Raw genomic sequence first — 24,271 nt, 5'->3', positions numbered from 1 at the left:
CGGACTTCTCTTGAACTGAATTTTAATGTGCGTATTGTTATGCGTTTACTTTTCTACATTGGTTAGAGGTATAGGGGGAGGGTTGAGATCTCACAAACATGTTTAACCCCGCCGCATTTTTGCGCCTGTCCCAAGTCAGGAGCCTCTGGCCTTTGTTAGTCTTGTATTATTTTAATTTTAGTTTCTTGTGTACAATTTGGAAATTAGTATGGCGTTCATTATCACTGGACTAGTATATATTTGTTATGGGGCCAGCTGAGGGACGCCTCTGGGTGCGGGATTTTCTCGCTACATTGAAGACCTGTTGGTGACCCTCTGCTGTTGTTTTTTATTTGGTCGGGTTGTTGTCTCTTTGACACATTCCCCATTTCCATTCTCAATTTTATTATTTACAAAGTGCAAAATTAAGTCTATAAATTCAATTTCCTGGTGGCTGAGATTCAACCTTGAATCATAAAATCTGCTTCCAATACATAAATACACAAAAACAAAGTACAACTGCTTTATTATAAAAAAATATAAATCATTAATACATCCAAAATGAAATTTGCAATTGGTAACAACATTGTGTGATTTCAGAGGCAATTTTGTTTCCAGCTTTTTTTTCTATGACTGAAACTAAAATGCAGGTTTGAAACAAAAGATGAACTACCATACACAATTTTGGAGAACAGCTCTTTACATATTCATTCAATAGGTGCAACAGTTTCTTTTGATAAAGAGATTTTTTTTTCACACTTAGTTTAATTAAACAATATATTAGGAAATTACATTACATTCATAGTTTGAAATTTAAAAAATATAATCCAATAAATAAGAATGACTCCTAAATGCTTATTGAATCGAGACACTCCTTAGAAAGTAACAATTGAGGGTCAATTATCTGAATAATAGTACCAGCATTTGGGTGAAATATTTTACGAACAGAAGAAAAACAAAAACTTTAGTATAAATCTACAGACATGCAATAACAAGTAAAAAGACTTTGTTCGTAAATCATAATGTAAAAAATAATGTATACAAAGAATAAATATCAATAAAATATACAAACAATAAAAAAAATATGGATGGATTTAGTCATACTCTGGTCTTCAATGATTGAAGAGAAGAGATAAAGCCTCTACAACTGAAATAAAGAGAACATAACATTTAATTATAAAACACTTCACAAGCTTTATTTTCAGATCTTTTTAAAAAATGCTTTCTTAAAGAAAATCTAACAGGAGCATATGAAATTAAGTTAATCAGTGCAAACATACATCGATATACATTGTAAAACAGATAAAATGATGGTTGGGTGCATGTTTACAGAAAATCAATCATTAAATCACTGTAATAAGTCCTATAATTCAATTCAAGACACTTGTATTTCAACTTTGTATCCAACTTAAGAACAGTTGTACAAAAACAATATTTTATTACAACTGCTAGGTTAGGTAAGCTTGACAAAATTGACAAATGTATTATATCTCGACTGTTCTGCTGAACATTTTTCAGTAAACTCATGTTTAAATATAAAATATACTTTAAATATGACACAGAAGAAGCATTGATTGACATCATAAAAGTTAGACATTTGTTTGCATTGTAATCTATCTTGCATATACTCTGCACATGGTTACACAATAAAGGATTCATATGATATTTAAAGTCATGTTCATAAATTGTAGGGAACAAATCTGCATGAGGTTCTAGTAGTTTTTAAAGGATTCTTTGGGAGTAAGACATGCTTTTCTAAACACAATTGATGTAAATAATGCCATGCACTAACTATATCAATATTCACAAATGAAGCCAGGCCTGTTTATATTTCTGGTTTCCAGTCATGTGGACAACATTGTACATGTATTACAAGTTTTGCAAATATGTTACATCTCTCAGATACACTCACACACATGCACACACTTAAATAACTTAACTAATTCGTTTCCCATATACATATCACATTTAGGAATCACAACCTTTCAAAGCACTATTCAAGTTCATGCAATAAATATGTCTGAATCCAAAAGAATATTCTCACATTGACTATTTGGAAAGAAGAAAAAAAAATCTTTTACCTTTTGTTATTCAGTTCAACACATATAGCAACATCTTGTGCAATACTTAATTTAAAAAGAAACAACCTTACTTATCTTATAAAAAGTTACCTGCCAACAAACTTTACATAACCATTGTGAGATCATTCACAGAGCTACCATTTAAAATACTGTGATACTCAATCATTGAGATAAGTAGGTTCAAATTAGGAAAGTTAATTGTAAATCAGGGTGCAAGACTTAGAAATTTCCAGGGAGATTTTTATTTCTTATGTAATTTTATTTTAATGTTACTTGTATGCAGTTAATATTGCTGTGTTATCAACAACTACAAAATTACAGGTATAGCTATAATTTACCTCCTTCACTAATGTAAATTGCATAACATATTCTTTTAAAATGTAAGAAAAAAAAGACCAACATAAATTATTTTATGATTCAATAAAGGTTGACCTCGTGTGATTGATAAATAATTATACAATCTGTGAAAAGTCTGTAATAAACTTAATAACAACAACAGCTGCATCTAAGGTGTAAAGTTACTGTAACAGTTCATCAAGGTTGGACTGGTCTCTTTTCCTGGAAAAAATAAAAACATACAATGACCTTCACATGACTTTAGTGTTGAAAACTATAATACTTTTTTTTTCAAAATCAAATCTTAAAAGATGTGCATGGTTTTTAAAACAGAAAGTTCACACAGTTCTACCTATAAATTCTTGAAATTTCATGTCGGCATAATTGATTTGACTGAATGAAATGTTAAAAATAGATGTGATCAAATGGCTGCTAATTTTAAGGAATTCTACACATGCTACAGTTGTATAAATGACTAAAGATATTAAAGCAAATATGAATCTTAGGATTACGGTCTTTTTAGCATATACCTCCAATTCCCTTATGGCTTATCTATATTCATGCATAAAGGAATTTTATATATGACATGAATTCTGTAAGTTGCTATGATAAAAACTATATACCAAATTTCAAATGAAGCATGAAGAAAAAAAGTATTGAAAACTGATTTGCTGCACTGACAGAGTGCAAACCATCTCCTTATTCCTAGGTAGGGAACTAATAAAAAATAAACAGTGTTAAGAAATGCACAAGTTTTACAGAAAGAAAGAAGATTAAAAAATTAAAAATTAAAGTCAGTTAAAAATGTGAATAAAATGAACATGTGTTTAAAACCACAGACAAGTTTATGCAGATGTTAGCAAAAATACACACCAAATTCAGTAATTTTAAAGTTAGGACATACATAATATCTAAAGCTGCTCAAATAGTGTTAAATATCCCACCAAAGTAAATAAATAAATCATCTATTACTAAAGGTACTATTAACAGAACCTTCAAATCAAAACAACCAATCACAATATTTTCCAAATAGCAAGTATGAAAGAAAAGGGGCATTGGGTCTTCAACCTAAAGAGTCTATAGTCCAGTTGTTGTAATGCATATCATATATTTTTTTTGAATCCCGAATTTTCATAGCTTCCATTGCTATAGTTGTTGCCCCTTAGAGACTGTTTGAGTTGTTGGCCTTTAGAGACTATGAGTTGTTGCCCCTTAGAGGTTGTATGGTAACCTGCAGATATGTCCTGTGTTTTTTATAAAAAGATGAAATTATTCCATATATAATTCAGTCTTTAAGCTCAACCACAAGTCCTACAGCATTGGCTTGTAAAATTACTTTAAGGCTTGTAAAAATACTTTAGGCAGCAACCATTTGATTTTCTGGGGGGGGGGCTATGAATTTTTTTAGAAAAAAAAGGTTTGTTTCCAGTTTTTGAAAAAATCCATAGCCCCCCCCCCCCCCGAAAAATCAAATGGTTGCTGCCTTAAGGCTTGTCAAATTAAAGAACCTTAGTGAGCACGCTCACATACCCCATGTCCCCACATTGTCATTGGAGAAATTAAATAAGTATAAAAAAAAAAATTGTATAAGAAAAAATATTGAATAATAATTTCCTGTCAATATACATAGTATGTCCTTATTATCTGAAAAGGTTTCGTGAAATTCTGTTGTGTGGTTTGAGAGGAGTTGCAATGACAAACTGTTGCAGTAGTACATTAAAGTAAATAAGTTCAAAAGGGGCGTAACTCCTAGAAAAAAAATTGAATCGCAATTTCCCGTCGATATGCACAACTACATAGTATGTCCTTATTATCTGAAATTCTGTTGTGTGGTTTGAGAGGAGTTGCGATGACAAGAAACAGGACTGACGGACTGACGGACGGACGGACGGACGGGTCAAAAACATACCCTCCGCAACTTCGTTGCATGGGGTATAATTACTTTAAGGCTTGTCAAATTACTTTCAGGCTTGTCATATTGCTTTCAGGCTTGTAAAATATTTCTCTACATGCCAACAGAATCCAACTAAAATTTTCCCAAAGATATAGCTTCTGGCTTGTGGACTATATATTTTTTGCTTGAGGTCACAATTTTGACTTTATTATATACATTTATTTCATGTTTACCCGGAGAACCACAAATTTTGACAGTACAAAAGTGATTATTAAAAAAAACTATTTAAATCAATCAAATCACTCAGTGTATAAAATACCTACTCTGATTCAGCCCTGAAAATTCACAAAATTTTAAAACCATAATTAAATTTAAAAAAATAAGTGGGAAACATGCTTTATCATTCAATATGACCATGCTTTTATATACAGCATTGCATTCAGAATGAAAGCTATATAGTTTACTAAGACAAGTTGCCCAAAATATAAAATAAAGGCTTTTAGACTTTTATTAGTGAATTTTGAGATGATTTTTTTTCTTTCTATGAACCTATAGGTACCAGGGCAACTTGTACATGTATTCTATAAATATTGCTATATAAATACTATTAAATGTCTATCTGTATATGTGTGCCTCTGTATGTGGATTGTATATACATAAATATATGTGTGTTTGAATAACTCACTCATAAACATGAAAATGCTGATAAGATTTGCATACATCTGTAGCATAAAAACCTGTTCTACTTAATAAAAGCATATGTTTTAATATTTCTAGACTAAGCAATAAAATGTAAGTTGTATATATCTGCTCACTAAGTTTACCTTCAAACAAAACATTTTTTTCAATATCTGTAATCAAATCAAACATATTGTGAAGTAACATTGAAACCCTTGCTAAACTGTTCAAAGAAAATTACAATTCAAAGCTATTTTCTTTCTTGAAAAAAACTGATAAAAAGTGATTCATTTTCTGGATTATCTTGTGTGCAAACTTCAGGTCTCTTGCTTTTTCGGATCCATTTTATAGTACCTTTAAGAAAATGTGCATGAAGTTCCTATCAGATATTCTTTTTATCCAAAAATTAAAATATCTACTACTGTGTGTCTAAAAAACATAACGTGCATAGAGTATAAGTGTTCATTCCCTATCAAGCACCTTTAAATACCCCACAACCAATACCCATAAATAATTTGTATTTCAGCTATTTTTACTCACTTTTTGGAACTTTTAGGTCTAGCCGACTTTGGTTTACTAGATTTGGGTCTTCCAGATTTACTTGCTTTTGGCTTCATGGCTTCCGCTGCCCCTTCAGCAGTATAAGCTAGGTATACATTAGACAAGTCTGGCTCTTTTAACTGTAGTTGAAAATATCAGATGTCAACACATTTATAAATGATTTAAATAGTGAAACAATAAGTGCTTTTTGATTTCTAAGAAATATAACATACTTTAAGGTCTTAGAAATAAAGAAACTTTTGCTCCCTTAATTTGGTCTCAAGAATATATTTACCCAGGTAGTAAAAATGCTATTAAAACGTATAGAATAATTGTTTTAGTATTCAAACTGTGTATGTCATTTCGGGGCCTTTTATAGCTGACTATGGGGTATGGGCTTTGCTCATTGTTGAAAGCCAAATGGTGACCTACGGTTATTGATTTCTGTGTCATTTTAGTCTTTTGTGGAGAGTTGTCTTATTGGCAATCATACCACATCTTCATTTTTATAGTTAAATTAAATCTTCTCCCAATTAACATATTTAGCAACCCTACTTCACATCCTCATGAAGCATCAAGAAACAAATAGAATACAAATGGTAAAATGGCAATACTATAGCAAGCAAACCCTGTAGTATCATGTGCCAAAACAACTTTTCCCTCTAGTTTTAATACCTTTATTTTATCATGTCCATTATGTTCAATTTGCGTGAATGTTTGATTAAACCTTATTATTGGCGTAAGCCATCTGTTTATAAACTTTTACAATTATTAAGCACTATACTAATGTAAAAGACCTGTGTAACTTAGGAAAATATATATTTAGAGCACTAAAGCTCAGGAATGACTGTTTTCAGTAAGATGATTTGTAATTAATTTTTTACAAATATTTGCTATTTGGATTTATATTTATATGTTTTTATTTTTTTTGTGAATTTAATACTTCTGTCTGTTTTGTCATGATCGTATATTTTTGTAATCTATATTTAGTATATATTGATTATACATGTACCTATATGTTGTAAAACATTTGGTTTATAAAGAATTGAATTGAATTGAATACCTCTCCCTGTCAGGTTTAATCAGAACATTAGGTCTCTGATGCTATAAAAATGAAAGCCCTGAGTACACACCTCATTTTTATCCTGATCTTTTTGTTGTGTTTTCATCATGTTGTTTCCAGTGTAAGCAACACATTTGAGCTGCCATTCTCCAATATCATCATTCCAATGGACATGCTGTTCTATCATTTCCTAAGAAAAAAAAATCCAATTCATTATAAATAAAAAAATATACAAGTCAAATACCAGTGCATTATCAAACTTTAAATTATCAAATTGTTGATCTGTAGACCATTAACTTTTCTTGTTGTTGTAGGATCCTCCTGAAGTTTTAATTGTCCTTTTGAACAGATCATCTTTTTTGTTATTTTTTTTTTACTTCACAATCTATATAAATATGGAGTAAATTGTATTAAGGTTATTATGTTATATCAAATGTTCAGGTATGCACAGAATCAGCCTTCAGTGGAAAAATGCTAAGAGCACTCAAAAAGCTTTCTCAAAAAGGGACTTGAAATCAGTTTCATATTTCATAGACAGTTTTTTATCATCAAAGCTAACCATTATTCACTCAGATGAAGCAAATTTCTTAAACTTTGCAAGATAGGTTAGAAAATTATTAATACCAGAAATTGCTATGCATCAAATTTTTATCTATAATTTTTCTCAGCAATTCAATGTATACTCCATCTAACCAATTTTCAGTATTCCATAGGATAAATATATCATTTATTTTTTGTATGTATGGTTTTTTTTTACTATTCTCTCCACACCATATTGCACTTCAGTAACCACTTTTATCGCTATATTGTGCATTTTTCCTTTGATCTTTTTTTGTGATAATTTTTCATATCTTGCTACTCACTTGAGATGGAAAATTATTGCTAGAAACTTAGGAGGCTTGTGGCATTACTAATGAAATTGACAACGTCGTCATAGGTAAAATAGTGATAAACAGATTATCATTGGTCATCTCAACTCGAGTGGTATTCTAGCTTTCGCCGTACCAGCTGAAGCGAGAAAATCAATCTCATTGAGATGATCAACGATAATCTATAACTCTTTAATATTTATGACAAATATACCTGATATTCTGGAGGTATGAAGTTGTCTATAACTACCATCTGTAATTTTAACTCCCTACTCAGTTGTCGTACATTCTCCAACAAACCTTCCATCTCTCTCTGATGTTCTTGCTGTAAATCTGCGATCTAGAAATAAAACTCAATATTATCTAATGAAAAACATTTTACCTTACTATTCATTGATTTTTACACAAAGAATAAATCTGATGCTTTATCATGTTAAATGGACTTGATCAGAGGATTGAATAAATGACAGTACTTAATTTCATTATTCCAACATTCAGGAGGTCGGAATCAAATATTTATTCACACAAAATAAGGCTTTCAAACCGAATTTTCCACAATAATGTTATTATTGTTTTCTTCTTACCTCTGATTTGGCTTGCATTAACATGGTCCAAACTTTCTTCAACTTTTTTGTTTTTCCAGCTTTTTCTTCTTGTAAATTGGAGTATTTTTCTTCTATGTCTAATCTTTCTTGCTAAAAGACATTAAAAAAAACCGACATTAATTTGGCTTACATTGGAGGTGGAATGTGTAGAACTTTTGTCAAGTAAAGACAGGCTATTTACAGATTGTGTACAGTTGAACGTGTAGTCAAATCCCAAGGGACTATTACTGTATAATCTTTCTTACTGTTGAACGCTAAACTGTGACTTTAAATTACTCAAATCAACAGCATTTGAACTCTGTTTGACAGTTGTCTATTTGGCAATCATACCAATCTCCTTATCTTTATATTTTTCATATCAGACAAAATTTATGCTCCTTAATGACTTCATGTTTGGTTGAGTTGCAGTATAAATCTATACTGTCTGATTAACTATATCAGCAAACCGTTGATAATATCTTTTTTTCAAGTCAAATAAAAACTGTTCATTTACAGTTTCGTGGATACATGTGAACAGGAATTCAAATGTTCAATGAATTACGAATTTTCTAAAGGCTTTGTATGCAGAAATTTGCAAAACCACTAAATCAAGTATCCATGAAAATGCAAGTTTTCCTAAATACACAAAAGTTGGTTCCCACGAAAATTAATGAATCCACAGTAAATTTAGTGTTCCCTTAACTAGCTTTAATGAAAGACTTATATTTGTTGATCTGAGGTCAATCTGCTGAAATGAAGCATTAAACAATTGGATCTTATTTTCTATGTCTTGTGTACTGTTGTAGCCATGGTGTTTATTTTCAACTTATGAGTTTGAATGTCACTCTGGTATCTTTCACCACTATCTTTAAGACTGTGACACATTAATATAGGCATTGTGACATTGTAAACGTACAGAAAAATGAAGGAATTTGAAAGTTGTCTAAATGTAATACCTCCTTCTCCTCTAAAGCTGTCCTCAATTCCTCTTCCTTTTCTTTCCTCTCCTGTAATTCCTTGGCACTTTCCTCTAACAATCTTTCTTGCTCCTCTGCTTTTTCTAACAGATTTTCACCACCAACAATCAACTTTTTCTCTATTGCTGCTAGTTTCTGGTGAAGTTGTTCTTGTTCTTCTCTAAATAAAAAATAGGTAGAAACATATGATATTTCATTACAATATAAAATTGAGAATGAAAATGGGGAATGTGTGAAAGAGACAACAATCTGACCATAGAGCAGACAACAGCCGAAAGCCACAAATGGGTCTTCAATGCAGCGAGCAACTCCTGCACCTGGAGGAGTCCTTCAGCGGGCCCCTAAACAAATATGTTACTAGTTTAGTGATAATGGACGTCATACTAACCTTGTATATGCTGCAGCTCTATAAATTGAACTTCAAATAGATCTAGAAACTTTTTTTTCTTCTGATTTTCGATATACAAGTACCATGTCTCCTAATTAAAGCAACAATGAAAGGTGGATACTGGTAAGGTGTTAACAGATAGAATACTCCAACAAAGTATTCAACAAAAATACTTTGTTGATAATCAATATAAATTTGTATACTGTAAAAACAGAAATTATTACAAGGTTTTTATTAATGAGAATTATATGACAGGGTAAATATAGCAGTACTAAGCAATTGCATTCTGATTTCTGATATACAGCTTTCATAAAAATTGCAATAATTAATCTCAAATGGGTTAACATTGGTCATATAAAAAATCGCAATGATAAATGCTCAGAATTATTTCTGAATCTTTAGTATGCTTTGAAACAAACTCCAAGTGACAGACTTTATTGTAGATATAAAACAAATACATTAAGAATGAATTTCTAATGGTTAGCGTAAAAAAAATATTCCAAACTCTTTAAGGAGAGTTCATTTTAAAACAAACAAATAATGCAAACTTACTGGTATTTTTTAAGTTCTGATTCCCTAGTTTCTAGTTCATTCTTAACTTTATTTCTCTCTTCTTCAGCCATGTCTTTCTTCTGTTCCAGTAACTTTCTGTCCTTTTCAATAATGGCCTGTATTTCTGACATCTTTTCTTTGGATATATGGTTTCCTTTTTTACCACCACCTGTGAATAATTTAATTTTGGATGTAACGCGTCTTCTGATTGGCTGACGTTGTTTTAATTATCAGCTCATAAACATAATTTAGGTAAACCGTTCCTGATGAAGGTAAATCCAGAAAAGCGCTTCGGACGCAAGAAATTAATAACGTGTTGTTTTCAATATTTTACATCACTGGGTCGATACCTCTGCTGGTGGACTATCAGTCCCCGAGGGTATCATCAGCTCGGTAGTCAGTATTTCGGTACTGACATGATTTAACAAACTTTACTAAAATTGTCCGTTTATAAATTTATAAATTATTAAGAAACTAAGGTTTCAACTCGCTCAGGCAAAGTTGGCTAATTATTTTAGGTATATTTTGACATACAGCTCTTCAACGGTTTCGGTACTTATACATCTTCGGATTTCAAATGTTTGGCTTTGAGCGTTCCTGATGAAGGTAAATCCAGAAAAGCGCTTCGGACGCAAGAAATTAATAACGTGTTGTTTTCAATATTTTGAAACAGTAACCTAGCATCAACAAAAACATATATATAAAAAAATTTATAATATAACACATGACTAAAATAGTGCAGATTTTGATTTATTTTATAGGTTCTTAAAATCTATATGTTTTCCACATGGGTAAACAAGGTCATTAAAAAACACCTTGTCATCATTGTTTTATTGATAACTAATTTTTAATGCTTTTCTACCTTCCTTTTTCTTCCTTCTTTGTTTCTTTCTCCGTCTAACAACTCCGTCTTCACCTACAACTTCTTCCTCTGATTCAGACTCCGAGCCACCCTCGTAATCTGATCCTAAAAAAAATAAATAACTGTTTTGTCCATTCAACATTTTTTTGACAAAATCAATTGAAAATTTAGGCTTTATTTGGCTTTTCTGCTGTATATTATATTTGTGTTTCGTTCTTAATTTTTTTGTACATAAATCAGACTGTTAATTTTCTCCTTTGAATTGTTTTACATTTGTAATTTTGAGCCTTTTATAGCTGACTATGCAGAATGGGTTTAACACAATGTTGAATGCCAAAAGGTGATCTATAGTTGATAGTTTTTGTGTAAATTTGGTCTCTTGTGGCAAGTTGTCTCACTGGCATTTATACCATATCTGCTATTCTTATATCAAAATTAAACATAAAATTGTATTACTTTTGGAAGACATTTAAACAAATTATATATTTTTTATTGGGAGTTATCTTCCATAGTTTATAATTTGTATTTCACTGTCTCTTTATAGGAGATAGATACATACACCATGCACATGGTATGTAAGTTTTTGTAAAATAGATTGCTTAACAAATATGGTTATTCAAATACACATCATAGTGTAACTTGAATATCTGAGTTTAACATCAAGAACAACAGAAGAAGATATTTGTAGATGGAAGCCAAGTGTGGGCCCGGTGAGTTAAAAATATATGAAATTAGTTGAATTCTAACAACTTCAATGTTGGCAATTCCTTTCCTATCAAACTAAAATATGATACACATTCTGGACAACAATATAAAAGCAGATTAAAGCAATTTTAGATCAAACTATGGAAACAGACTGAAATCGAATAACAAAAATGTTACCTTCTTCAAGTTGCTTTCTAAGTTCTTCAATTTCTTTCTGGAATTGTCTGAGTAAAGCATCTTTAGGATCTTCATTAATTTTAGCTTTGTTTTTGATATTCTTAGCACGATTGGCATATCGTAAAGAACTGATAGATTCATCAAAATTATAATCTGCTGGACCTATGTTGGCTATCTGAAAAAAAGTAATTTTTGCATGTCTATAATTATTTTTATAATTTTAAAGCAAAAATGTAATTAATTAATATTGACCTAGTTATTTCTATTCTGAGAGATTAATTTTCCCAAATTGTCTTTTAACTTTTACAGTATCATTAGAACTTCAGTCTTTAGTAATTGATAAGTCTTTTCTGTTTACCTATATATGACTGACATAACTTTAACCAGATGCTCCGCAGGGCATAGCTTTATACGACCGCAGAGGTTGAACCCTGAACGGTTGGGGCAAGTATGGACACAACATTCAAGCTGGATTCAGCTCTAAATTTGGATTGTGATTAAATAGTTGACACAGCATAGGTTTCTGACACAGAATGAATGTGTTCTCATGAACTTAAAATTTTTGTTTTCTCTTAGAGCAATTCACTATGCTGTTGAATATTAATCCTCTCAAAAAAATGTTTGAAGAAATTTTCTTTTTTATTTATGAAATTTCAAATGAGAAAAATTGAACCCAATTTTTTTAATCACATCCCCCTTTCCCTTATTCCAAAACTAATCTCAATGAAAATTTCTAATGGAGTTTGCAACAATAACTACTCATTTAAATACATCATAAAATATTAAGATGTAAAAAAACTGCTTGTTATCACTGAAGATTATTTTAATTTATCAGTTGGTAGTAAAAAGTGAATATACATTGTATATTGTATATAACAAAGATTTAAGTTGATTCTGGACAAAGAAAGATAACTCCAATTAAAAAAAAATCTTGCTATTGCACAATATTTTGCAATTAGATATTTCTTGCTTACTATTCTGGACAAAGAAAGATAACTCTAATTAAAAAAAAAATTTGCTATTTCACAATATTGTGCAATTAGATATTTCTTGCCATTGCGCAATACTGTGCAATTGAAAAGACTTGCTATTGCACAATACTTAATATAATAATTTTAGATCCTGATTTGGACCAACTTGAAAACTGGGCCCATAATAAAAAATCTAAGTACATTTTTGGATTCAGCATATCAAAGAACCCTAAGATTTCAATTTTTGTTAAAATCAGACTAAGTTTAATTTTGGACCCTTTGGACTTTAGTGTAGACCAATTTGAAAACAGGACCAAAAATGAAGAATCTACATACACAGTTAGATTTGGTATATCAAAGAACCCCATTTATTCAATATTTGATGAAATCAAACAAAGTTTAATTTTGGACCCCGATTTGGACCAACTTGAAAACTGGGCCAATAATCAAGAATCTAAGTACATTTTTAGATTCAGCATATCAAAGAACCTAACTGATTCATTTTTTGTCAAAATCAAACTAAGTTTAATTTTGGACCCTTTGGACCTTAATGTAGACCAATTTGAAAACGGGACCAAAAGTTAAGAATCTACATACACAGTCATGACAGTTAGATTCGGCATATCAAAGAACCCCAATTATTCAATTTTGATGAAATCAAACAAAGTTTAATTTTGGACCCTTTGGGCCCCTTATTCTGTTGGGACCAAATTCCCAAAATCAATACCAACCTTCCTTTTATGGTCATAAACCTTGTGTTTAAATTTCATAGATTTCTATTTACTTATACTAACGTTATGGTGCGAAAACCAAGAAAAATGCTTATTTGGGTCCCTTTTTGGCCCCTAATTCCTAAACTGTTGGGACCTAAACTCCCAAAATCAATACCAACCTTCCTTTTGTAGTCATTAACATTGTGTTTAAATTTCATTGATTTCTATTTACTTAAACTAAAGTTATTGTGCGAAAACCAAGAATAATGCTTATTTGGGCCCTTTTTTGGCCCCTAATTCCTAAACTGTTGAAACCAAAATCAATCCCAACCGTTCTTTTGTGGTCATAAACCTTGTGTCAAAATTTCATAGATTTCTATTAACTTAAACTAAAGTTATAGTGTGAAAACCAAGAAAATGCTTATTTGGGCCCTTTTTGGCCCCTAATTCCTAAAATGTTGGGACCAAAACTCCCAAAATCAATACCAACCTTCCTTTTGTGGTCATAAACCTTGTGTTAAAATTTCATAGATTTCCATTCAATTTTACTAAAGTTAGAGTGCGAAAACTAAAAGTATTCGGACGACGACGCCAACGTGATAGCAATATACGACGAAAATTTTTTCAAATTTTGCGGTCGTATAAAAAGTCATTACCATATTTCTATTGGCTGAAATATTTATATATGTACTTTAATTAATACAATTAAAAATATGATAAATTCTGATCATACCATAGCAGTTTTAGAGTTTCCTCCTAATGAATCCTGCAGCAGACGTGTCAATTTAGAGTTTCTGTATGGTATATGTGTGCTTTTACCATCTACCAATGAGGATATTACATTACCAAGGGTCGACAAAGACAAATTGATTTTTGTGGCCTCTTTTAACCTTTGACCTGTAGCACCAGTTTTAGCTTGTCTCTCTGAACCCTGAAAAAAAAATATTCTTAATTTTTTCATGCCTGAAGCTTCTTTCAGAATAAAAATTATTTCCAAATTTTTTGCATTGTGGAAAAAGGCTACTGGCTTTTATTGCAATATTGTTTAAAAATTACTAAATTCTAGATTCACTTTACTATAGCTGAAGATTAAAGCATAACTTTAATATACGTTAGATCTGAAAAGACAGCTGCTATCCTATAATGATCTTCAATTATTCTCCAGTTTAGCTTTATAGTATGAAATAGTTATGACATTTCATAAGAATATTTTTAATGTTTTAAAGGTCACTGACATTGTCAATTTGTGTGGTTATCAATTTTCCATATACAAATTTTTCAAATGTCTTTAGGTAAGTGTAAATCATGGGTTTACTTTTATAATTGTGACATGGATGGAAAGTTGTCTCATACCACATCTTCCTATATTTATTAGATGTGTAAGTACAAGATTTGTCAGAGAGAAGTCATACTTACTGGTAACAAGATGGTAAATCATATTATCTTGGGCATAATATAATTTAATTGAAACTTCAAATTCTCCAGTCATGTGACTTACTCCTGCTTATTACTTTCTTTAATTTTTGATGTGAATGGAGTATTTAATTTAGGAAATGGTAACTTTGCTACCGTATAGGACTTCGTGCTAAATCAGGTATTCTCATTTTCCTAAAAAAATCTTGTTTGATGGCAATTATGTAAATATCTGTATAAATTCAATTGTTTAATATATGAATGCAGTAACTTACAGCTAAATCTACTAAGTGAAGTTTGCCAGCTCTGACATGATGTTTGCCATCAGGACCTTTCTCACTGCATTCAACAGTAACAGAAAATATAGCATGAGATCTAGAGCTGTGCATATTCATATTGGTAGCTCCTACGGAACCTAAAAATAGTCATAAAATCATTAATTAACAGACCTTCAATACAAGTCTAAAATCAAGAGGGAAAGGTGTACAGAGTATAATTTTCATTAAGTTTAAATTAGAACTTTGAAACTGTTTAACTGCTCTGTAAAATTAATAACAAACAAGAATATGTGTCCATATATAGGACACTATGCCCTGCTCACTCTATCATTTTAATTTCGTGGTTCACTGGACCATAAAACCATGGTCGTAACACTAATTTGGCATTATTTGAAAAAGTTCACATCAAAACAAAACATGTTAACTTACTTTCAAAAAAATTTGACCAAAACTTCAAGGTGACTATCTTCAACCAACATTTGAACTTGGTGTTGGATAGATGGACTGACAAATGGAGAAACCAGGAAACAGAATTGCTATTGTAGGTGGGGTTAAAAATGTCTATTCAAAATAGAATAAGCCATTGAAATTATGTTGGGATTAAATCATAGCTTTAATAATAATTATCTGTAAGAAAACAACTGCTTTATTAGGCCACATTTAAAAGAATGTCTGTTTCCCTCCTCGGGTCTACCCTTTGAAAACAGATCAGGAAGGCAGGTTATTTTTTTTTTAACTTGATGTCATAGCCTCGTCACAGGAATGGTTTGACTTGTCCTGTTGAGGCTACTTACTAGTTGTTTGTGCTCAATATATATATATATATGAGTGTATTTATTAAGATTATCAATCCGTTTGCTTTCAAGCACTTTTCCAAAATGGAAAATTATTTTCAGGAATAAAAATAATTTCAATGTTTTTGTGGAATATAAATTTTTGACCCGGGTGGGGGAAAGGAAACAAACATGTTTTTTTTTTTATTTTGGCCTTACAATGACAATGGTAACTCTAACATAAATTCTTACGATTTTTATTTCCCAATGTCATTATTCTGTCCATGTCGTCTGCATTATTTACAGCAAACGCAGATAAATCTTTGACATAAACACCTACATCTGGTCTCTCTTTCACCTGTAAATTAAAACAGGTTAAAAAGTAAAAAAGAATAGGGCAGTTCCCAAAGTTATCAGGTGGTGAGATGGGAGACACACAAATTCATTAAATATTAATGGTTGTAAGAATTATGAAATGAAAATTTTGATTTTATTGGTGGTTTTGATATAGTGCCCCTTATACCCCTATACATTTATTCTGGAACAACACAAACACAATACTGTATCCAACAGTTATCTGTGAACTATTTCTGTCTATCTGTATCTATCTAGTGAGGCTTGGTACATGTATCATAAATTCATGGTTTAACGAAAATTGCAGAAACAAATTATTATGATTTTATCAAAACAATATTTCATTCTTGTAAAAAATAATTTATAATGTGTCAATTTTTAAAGTCAATATATTTGTTAAAACTTTGTGACCCGTGATAACTTATGATTTTTTTTTACGCTGGGTATATCATAAATAATTTCTTTATATTTGTCTATAAGTTAATTTTACTAGACATATTTTTATACTTACTTCTAATCTCTGATTTTGGTCCTTATGCAGCAGATCTCTGACCTCTTCATTGTAAATTTCCAAATATGACACCCTTACTAAAAATCTGTAAATAAAGTTTTCATCAACATACTTTTTTTCAATGGGTTTATAGAGGAAATATTTGAAGTGTTGATAAATACTTAGAGAAACGGGCGTAAAATAATACTGCCAGTTTTAACTGTAAAATTCACTAGACTACTGTGGATTCCTTTATTTTTGTGGGTACCGAAATTCGTGGTTTGAGGAAAACCTGCATATTCGTGGATATCTAACTTCATGGTTTTGGCAAAGTCTGCATACATTCCTTAGGAAAATTTTTAATTTGTTCATCATTTAAATTCGTGGTTCTACTGTACCCACGAAATCCATGAAAATTGGTATCCAACATTTATTACTGAATCCACAGTGCTATGTATATGTGATCATAATAATACTATCATAGTATCAGCATATCCATGCCTTTAATACAGTGCAAAGTGAAAGGTATTCTGTTAATTTTCAGCTGTCAAATTTCATCCATATTGACACCTTATACATTAATTTAGGTTGGTTCATAGATCTGTTATTGAAAATTATAAGTTGTTTAATTTCATGTTCTCCTTGCTACATGTGTTCACATTTCACAAAATGTATAAACACCAGTGTGTTACTGAAGACTCTTAACTACAAATCAGTTGTTCTTTTATTTCTTTTGGTTATTGGGTAGCTGTTTCTATGATGTATACCTATCATCTCCTTTCCGTCATTCATATTGGTCAATACTTTTAATATAAACCAATTTTTACATTTGTACATATTTTTTTATTGCAGACATGCTTTTCCTTGATTTTTCTTATCCTTTCCATTCTTTACCAATTAATTAAATTCATTGCTTTTCACTTGAATAAAATAGATCATGTTTGTTTTTTTAGATGCTTTAAATTTTCAACAATTCTCAACTCAAAATATCATTTAAAAATTGCAGGAAGGAGTTTATCCGAAAAACAACAAGTTAGGCAATTTAAAAATTTAAAAGAAAATACTTTGTTTATTGTTTGACGTACCTTGTGTCTCCCTCTGCTTTAGCAATTTTACCAAATATATGAGCAAATGAATTAGGGATTATTCCTCTTAGTTCTGGTACCGCTCTCACACCTTCCATAGTGAAAGTCTTACCAGTACCAGTCTGACCATAGGCAAATATAGTTCCTAAAATATACCACCAGAAACTATACATTAATTCTATAGAGTCAAGCTTTTATTTCTGTATAAACTATACAAGTGTATATAAAAATGAAACAGCAGCCCTGAAAAAAAAGTTTACTAGTCTTTCAAGATAATGCTTATACAATTATCTATCAAATATCATTGACTTTTAATTAGCGGTTCCCTTTGAGTGACCTCATCACAAACTTTTGTTGACCCAGCAAGGGAAGACAGAAACTAATAAGATCTCTCTTTATAAAATACTTTTCATTATATGAATGTAACAACTAAATTAACTTACCATTATATCCCTCCAATACAAAGTCTACAATAGGTCTGGCTGCCTGATTATACAAGTCCACTTGTTTAGAATTGGGACCAAACACCATATCAAATGTGAATTTTTTGGGAGGCTCTCCATGCTGACTGTTAGGAATGTTCACTTCAATGGATCCTCTCACTTCATCAACCTTAATAGAAATGTAATTAGATAATTAGCCATATTAGAATTATTTTAAACTTTTGAAATATTTTTACTTTTGCATTGTAAAATATTTCATGCATTGAATTTCTCAAAATATAATTTGCCCTCATCTACTGTAAATTCAGTAATTATTGCATGCATTTATTATTGTGATTTTGTCATTTTAGACTAAAATGCTATGTTGGTTTTTTTGCGATACTGAGAAAAATCCTGATCAATTCACGTAATTTATTTCAAAATGAGAGTTTTAATTATCCCAATTATAAGCATGGCACATTTTTCGCAATAATTTCTGAATTTACAGTATATCAAATTGCAATACAAATTTTAAATCATAATGTTATATATCTTTAGCATTTAGATCTGTTGTGGATAGTTTATTAAACTGTCATTTATTTAGATAGCTGCATTTTTAATTTTTAGATTTAATTGCTATATATAAACAATAAACATTCAAAGTATCACACATACATTGTACATTGACATGTAATTTACTTTGTAAATAGAGATATACAAGTAAACAAACATTATGTAAGGTACCATACCTTCACACACATTACACATCCTTGTTTAACTTCTGTGTCATTTAAAGGTCTACACCTTACACATACTCTAACACAATCATCTTGCTTCTCCTAAAAAGTAAAATGATAATTTCAGTACAGACAAGGGACTGCTGATGGATATGGTCCTCAGTCCCATAACTTCATTTGTATATGGATTCAAAACTTAAGCGTGATTTTCAAGCTGATATCAATAATGGCATGAGTTTCAAACTTTTTAAGGATCTAGCATGTCTAGTTAGAATGGTTATATCAACATGATCAGTACCTAGAAATTTTCAACATAACCACTGTATGAATGTACTACATGTAATTGTGTTAGCTGCGGAACCGTAGGACCTAAGAGCTATGGTTACAGAACTTAACAAATGTAACATGTAACCATGCATACAGCTTTGGCTCAGTTAAGAGTAATAAATTCTTTCCCAATTTTTTGTGGTAATTTTTTTTAAAAGAACAATGTTGTTGTGTAACATTTACTGCTCATATGTGTATAGAATAACCAGCAGACAGAATTTTTTAAAATAATTATGGCTCTTTGTCCATCGTTCCTGTAAAGTTTTGACTCTGCAACAGAAAAGGTTTGATGCAATAAAGGAAAAGTGATTATTGTCAATGGTTGTATGATATCAAAAAGTGTTTCAAATTATCAGGTCATAAAACTTTGCTCAGTGCTCGGAGCACAAAAAACGTGCTCGAAACATGAAATCCAGCAATTTGATTGGTTGATTTTCGAGTCTGAGTACTAAAATCATGCTCGAAAGTTTTATGACCGTGAGGGCAGGTGTTGCAGATTCTTAGGGCCAAACAAACAAGTATATATGTTGACTGTACACCTCCCTACCATTAAGTTTTTTTTGCTATTTTTGATTAAGCACTGTTAAAGTCACAATTTTGATTCCATAGACTCAATGTAAAAAATAATATCATAAATAAAAAAAATCCCTACCTACTTACATGACCTATTTTTATCAGCATGTAACAGTACAAAACACATACTTTTTTGTTTGGCCTAATAGCAATAAGTTAATATCATAGGTCTGTCATTATTGTTCTTCCAAAATAATGATGTCACAACTAAGAGAAAATGTCTGATGCAAAATTTAAAAGTGAACAATAAATGTTTATAACTGTCTTTAGATGTTTGCATTTGCTTAAATGAATGTGGATTGCTATGTCTGGTTCTATGGGCTAGTGGGATCAACAGGTTTAATGTACATGATGTAGTGACTACAACAATTATGTGTATCATTTTGTAGGAGATAACAAACTTGTCTGTATATCTTAGACGTCTAATTTTAAGTGGGTGCCCATTTAAAATTGAGTCTGTCATCATTTCAGTTACTGAGCTGGTGTTTCTTATGGAAGTGGCCATGGGTCGCTCTAGATCTTCTGTGAACTTTTTCAATTTGTAAAATTTGATGTTTTTGATGTTGACCCCTAAGGGTTGAGCAGTATTCTAATTTTGGTCAGACAAGAGCATTAATATGTTATGCATGAGCTTTAACTATAAGTGAGGCTATTTTAAGGTTTCCTCAAATAAATCCAAGAGACTGACACAATACATGAAATATTCCAATTTTGATGTGCATCTTAATTCTAATTCATTTGTTTATCCCAGAATTTGGCAGAAATAATTATTTCAATTACTACATGTAGTTACACAAGGTCATGTTTTTCTCTGACTGTTTTTTACGTCTTTACACTAAATCCGTTGGATGTTGGATGTGTAATGATTGATAATTTAGTCTTATAGACTCTTAGATGCATGAATTTTTTATTAGTTTATAGTGGCTTTGATCTAGCATGTCTAGTAATCAGTAACTACCAGTACTCTCTGCTCAGTACTTAAGTGTCTTTTTATTTTTGTTTACAAAATGTATATTGAGATTTCTCAGCACAAACTCCTCATGCCTCTTGTTTGCCTTTATAAAGTGAAATTACACTAACCTGGTCACTTAAGTCAATGTCAAACCCGTATTAATTGAATTATTACATATTGCTATTTTATTGTGTTTATTTCCTGTAACATATATATATAGTTTTTTTTACACATGTTCCAAATATTTTGTCTGTGTATTGCATGTTATTGGTTATAATAATATTGTTTGAATGCCTCTCCTGAGGCCCTAGTTTGGTCAATAAAAAAAATATACAACCATGTGACAAGTACCCTCCCACTTCCACTCTGTTTTTTTTAGATGTATTTGTATTTGTATCCATCTGATGAGTTAAGCTTTTTTCAACGGAATTTTAATATGAGGCAGGCATTACCTGTGAATGGGGACGAAGTCTACATGAATTATTTTTCAACTTCAATATTTGTTAAAAAAAAAGAATTGGAAATACTGTAACGTTTACGAATTTGGTTCTGTTGTTAGGGATTTTACTTGTGACGTTATTTAAGTTATGACATCATGTACAATGTAAACCAAAAAACGCAATGCATCAGGTAACGTCAATTCATAGAATTATTAAAAATGAAATATTGGTATTGTGTTCCTATATTTTACTAGACTACTCAAAGTCTCACTACAACGAGTCCGGAAGAAAGAAGTAGATTTCTGTGTTCTGCGCAAATGATTGAACAATTTTGAGTTCATTAGTAGGAAATTTTCACCAATTTGTTTTTTTTTTTTTTTTTTCTACTGTTATATAATTTCGTTCATATGTTGTACTGTTACACCTGTCAGTAACTGTCATGACTGTCCCAGGTTAGCGGGAGGATTGGGATCCAATCAACATCTAATTATGTATGCCTGTCCCAAGTCAGGAGCCTGCAATTCAGTGGTTGTCCTTTGTTGATGTATTCAGGAACATATATAGTGACGGGACTTGACACTACTTGATTGTAGTTGATTTTATTGTTGTGCCATTGTAAACAAAGATACAATACGGTATCAGACATGTGTTAAAAACGGACTCACTATTATCCTAAAGATTTCTGATAATATCAATAAAATGTCATTCAAATTAGTTTTATAGTGATCATGGTGATGCTAGTGTATCAAACTTGTATTCTGCCACTTCAAATTTGTTAAAATCGCAAGCAGTTCATCACAGAACTGTGCAGAATGCAAACAAGGCAATAAAAAAAAATGGCTGCCATTGCCGCAATGATTTACAATTTCCTAAACTATTATAAAAGTAAACACTTCACATCTATAATACTAAAATTACGAGGTCCAATTTGTCAGCCGTCATCGGGACAAATCAAAGAATTCAACTCTATATATAACTAATATAGGATAATACTAAGTGTAGATTAAAAATTACACCACTCCAGACCCTTTTGTTTTCCACATAATTAATACTGCCAATAATTAACAAGTTCCGGGTCGAATCCGTACCGATACCAATAGTATATTCACCTGTTAGCTATTACCTTATCTGTACTTTCCGCATTTGACAGGCGCACCACCAAACGGTGTATTTAGGATTTTGCTATATACATGGGTCATAATCAAAGGGCTGACACTACTAAATTCAATCATTGTCAAATTGTTCCCTATTGTAGTTTTATTCAGCAATCAGCAAGAATTTCTAAGATTACTAATATAGGACAATGCTGTTGATTAAAAAATACTCCATTCCTGGATAGCCAAGACCTTTTGTTTTCCAAATAATTAATATTACCAATAATTGATAAGTTCCAGGTCGACGGGTTCAAACAGAAAGATTTGAAAGCAGAGAAAACTTTGTATCTTATAATCGACATGACTTTATCAGATGACAATACTAATTACTAAAATAAGGCTTAAGCATAGTTATATACTTTAATTCAGTCACAGACCCGCGATATCACGGGTGTGTACTTGTAAAATAAATAAATCTTATATAAGTAATTTTATATGACAAAATATATCTTCTAAATGATAAAACTTGTATTTATTTACGATTATAGAGTTACATGGTTTATTTATTGAGCAGTTCCAATAGTTTTTCAGTCAGACGCTACCAAAATCCATTAAACTCGGGGAGTCCGAGATTTTTTAATTTTATACTGAAAAGCGTATCAGATTCATTTCCCGTTAGGTATATTGTTCCCTGATGTATTAGATATTTGTTTTTTGTTAATTTAAAAAAAAAAAATATTTTTGTTAGTTTTCTCGTTTGAATTTTTTTACATTTGTCATTTCGGAGTCTTTTTAGTATGCAGTATGGGCTTTGCTCATTGTTGAAGGACGTACGGTGACCTGAAATTGTTAATTTCTGAGTCATTTGGTCTCATATGGAGAGTTGTCTCATTGGCAATCATACCACATCTTCTTTTTTATATGGGGACGAAGTCCCCTATTACAGTAGAAAATTCAATAAAAAAAAAAAAAAAAAAAAAAAAAAAAAATCAGGAAAATTTCCAGAATTTTTCATTGTACTAATGAACTCAAAATCGTTCAATTTTTTTTTTTGTCCGGATCTGCGCAGAAAACATAACTGTACTTCCTTCTTCTGGTCTTGTTGTCGTGAGACTTTGATTAGTCTAGCAAAATATAGGAACTCAAGGAACACAATACCAATATTTCATTTTTAATCATTCTTTGTCTTTGGTATGAATAAACGTATTTACACTTTTGGTATTTAGCTGAATCTTGCCTCCGAATGACCTTAGATCTACTCCGAATCACCTTTTGACGTCAAACAACAATCACTTTTAAATTGTGACGTCAAATATTTTAAATTATAATGTCAAAGTTTACGGGAACCTGTGTGATTTTACGTAATGGCGGACAAATTTGCATACAAGTGTAAATACGTCTATAAACGTTCTGTATCTGTATCTGTAGTGGTACGTGTAGAATCCTGTTTAGGCTTTTATACACGGTGGGCTTACCTGATGCATTGCATTTCTTTGTTTACATTGAACATGACGTCATAACTTAAATAACGTCACAAGTAAAATCCCTAACAACAAAACCAAAATCGGAAACGTTACGGTATTTCCGTATCTTTTTTTTTAACAAATATTTATATTACAAAAAAAATAATTTAAACAAACTTTGTCCACATTCACAGGTAATTTCTGCCTCATATTATAGTGTCATATTTTATGTCATAGAATTTAGTAAAAAATGTAACAATTCTGAAAAACAACCAGCCAAATGATCATGACGGGCTAATTCATAATTTTTACCGGCATTTTTTCTCTTGAGGTTTATCCTTCATATATTTTCCAGAATGAAGAAAAACAGAACAGTTCAGCTCTCAGTGTCAGAAAAATGTTGATTACATTCGATGTGAATGTTATTCTTCTCTCTGATTGGTTGAAATTACAGGATAATCTGAGTTTCTCTAGAATTATCACATACAGATACGAATATTT

General features: G+C 31.0%; 1 protein-coding gene across 2 annotated transcripts; it reads right to left on the bottom strand.

Moving 5' to 3' along the window:
- Positions 1–2,535: 2,535 nt before the first annotated feature.
- Positions 2,536–24,218, bottom strand: LOC143085249 (kinesin-like protein KIF3A). 2 transcript variants are annotated; one of them, XM_076261492.1, is made up of 18 exons: positions 24,083–24,218; positions 18,934–19,023; positions 18,206–18,374; positions 17,763–17,907; positions 16,699–16,783; positions 16,086–16,191; positions 15,058–15,197; positions 14,103–14,300; positions 11,686–11,860; positions 10,804–10,908; positions 9,942–10,110; positions 8,981–9,161; positions 8,025–8,135; positions 7,655–7,780; positions 6,642–6,761; positions 5,509–5,648; positions 5,115–5,141; positions 2,536–2,618 (listed from the first exon to the last, which is right to left on the bottom strand). In XM_076261492.1, the coding sequence occupies exons 1-17, from the start codon at positions 24,086–24,088 to the stop codon at positions 5,135–5,137; spliced, it is 2,073 nt and encodes a 690-aa protein (XP_076117607.1). In that variant the 5' UTR covers positions 24,089–24,218; the 3' UTR covers positions 2,536–2,618; positions 5,115–5,134. The 2 variants fall into 2 exon arrangements, with proteins under 2 accessions (XP_076117607.1, XP_076117606.1); XM_076261491.1 differs by lacking the exon at positions 5,115–5,141.
- Positions 24,219–24,271: the final 53 nt, after the last annotated feature.

The sequence above is a fragment of the Mytilus galloprovincialis genome, chromosome 8 (genome assembly GCF_965363235.1).
Source record: "Mytilus galloprovincialis chromosome 8, xbMytGall1.hap1.1, whole genome shotgun sequence".
Taxonomy (NCBI): Eukaryota; Metazoa; Mollusca; class Bivalvia; order Mytilida; family Mytilidae; genus Mytilus; species Mytilus galloprovincialis.
Note: the sequence above shows the minus strand (reverse complement) of the source record. Positions and strands in the feature narration are given on the sequence as shown.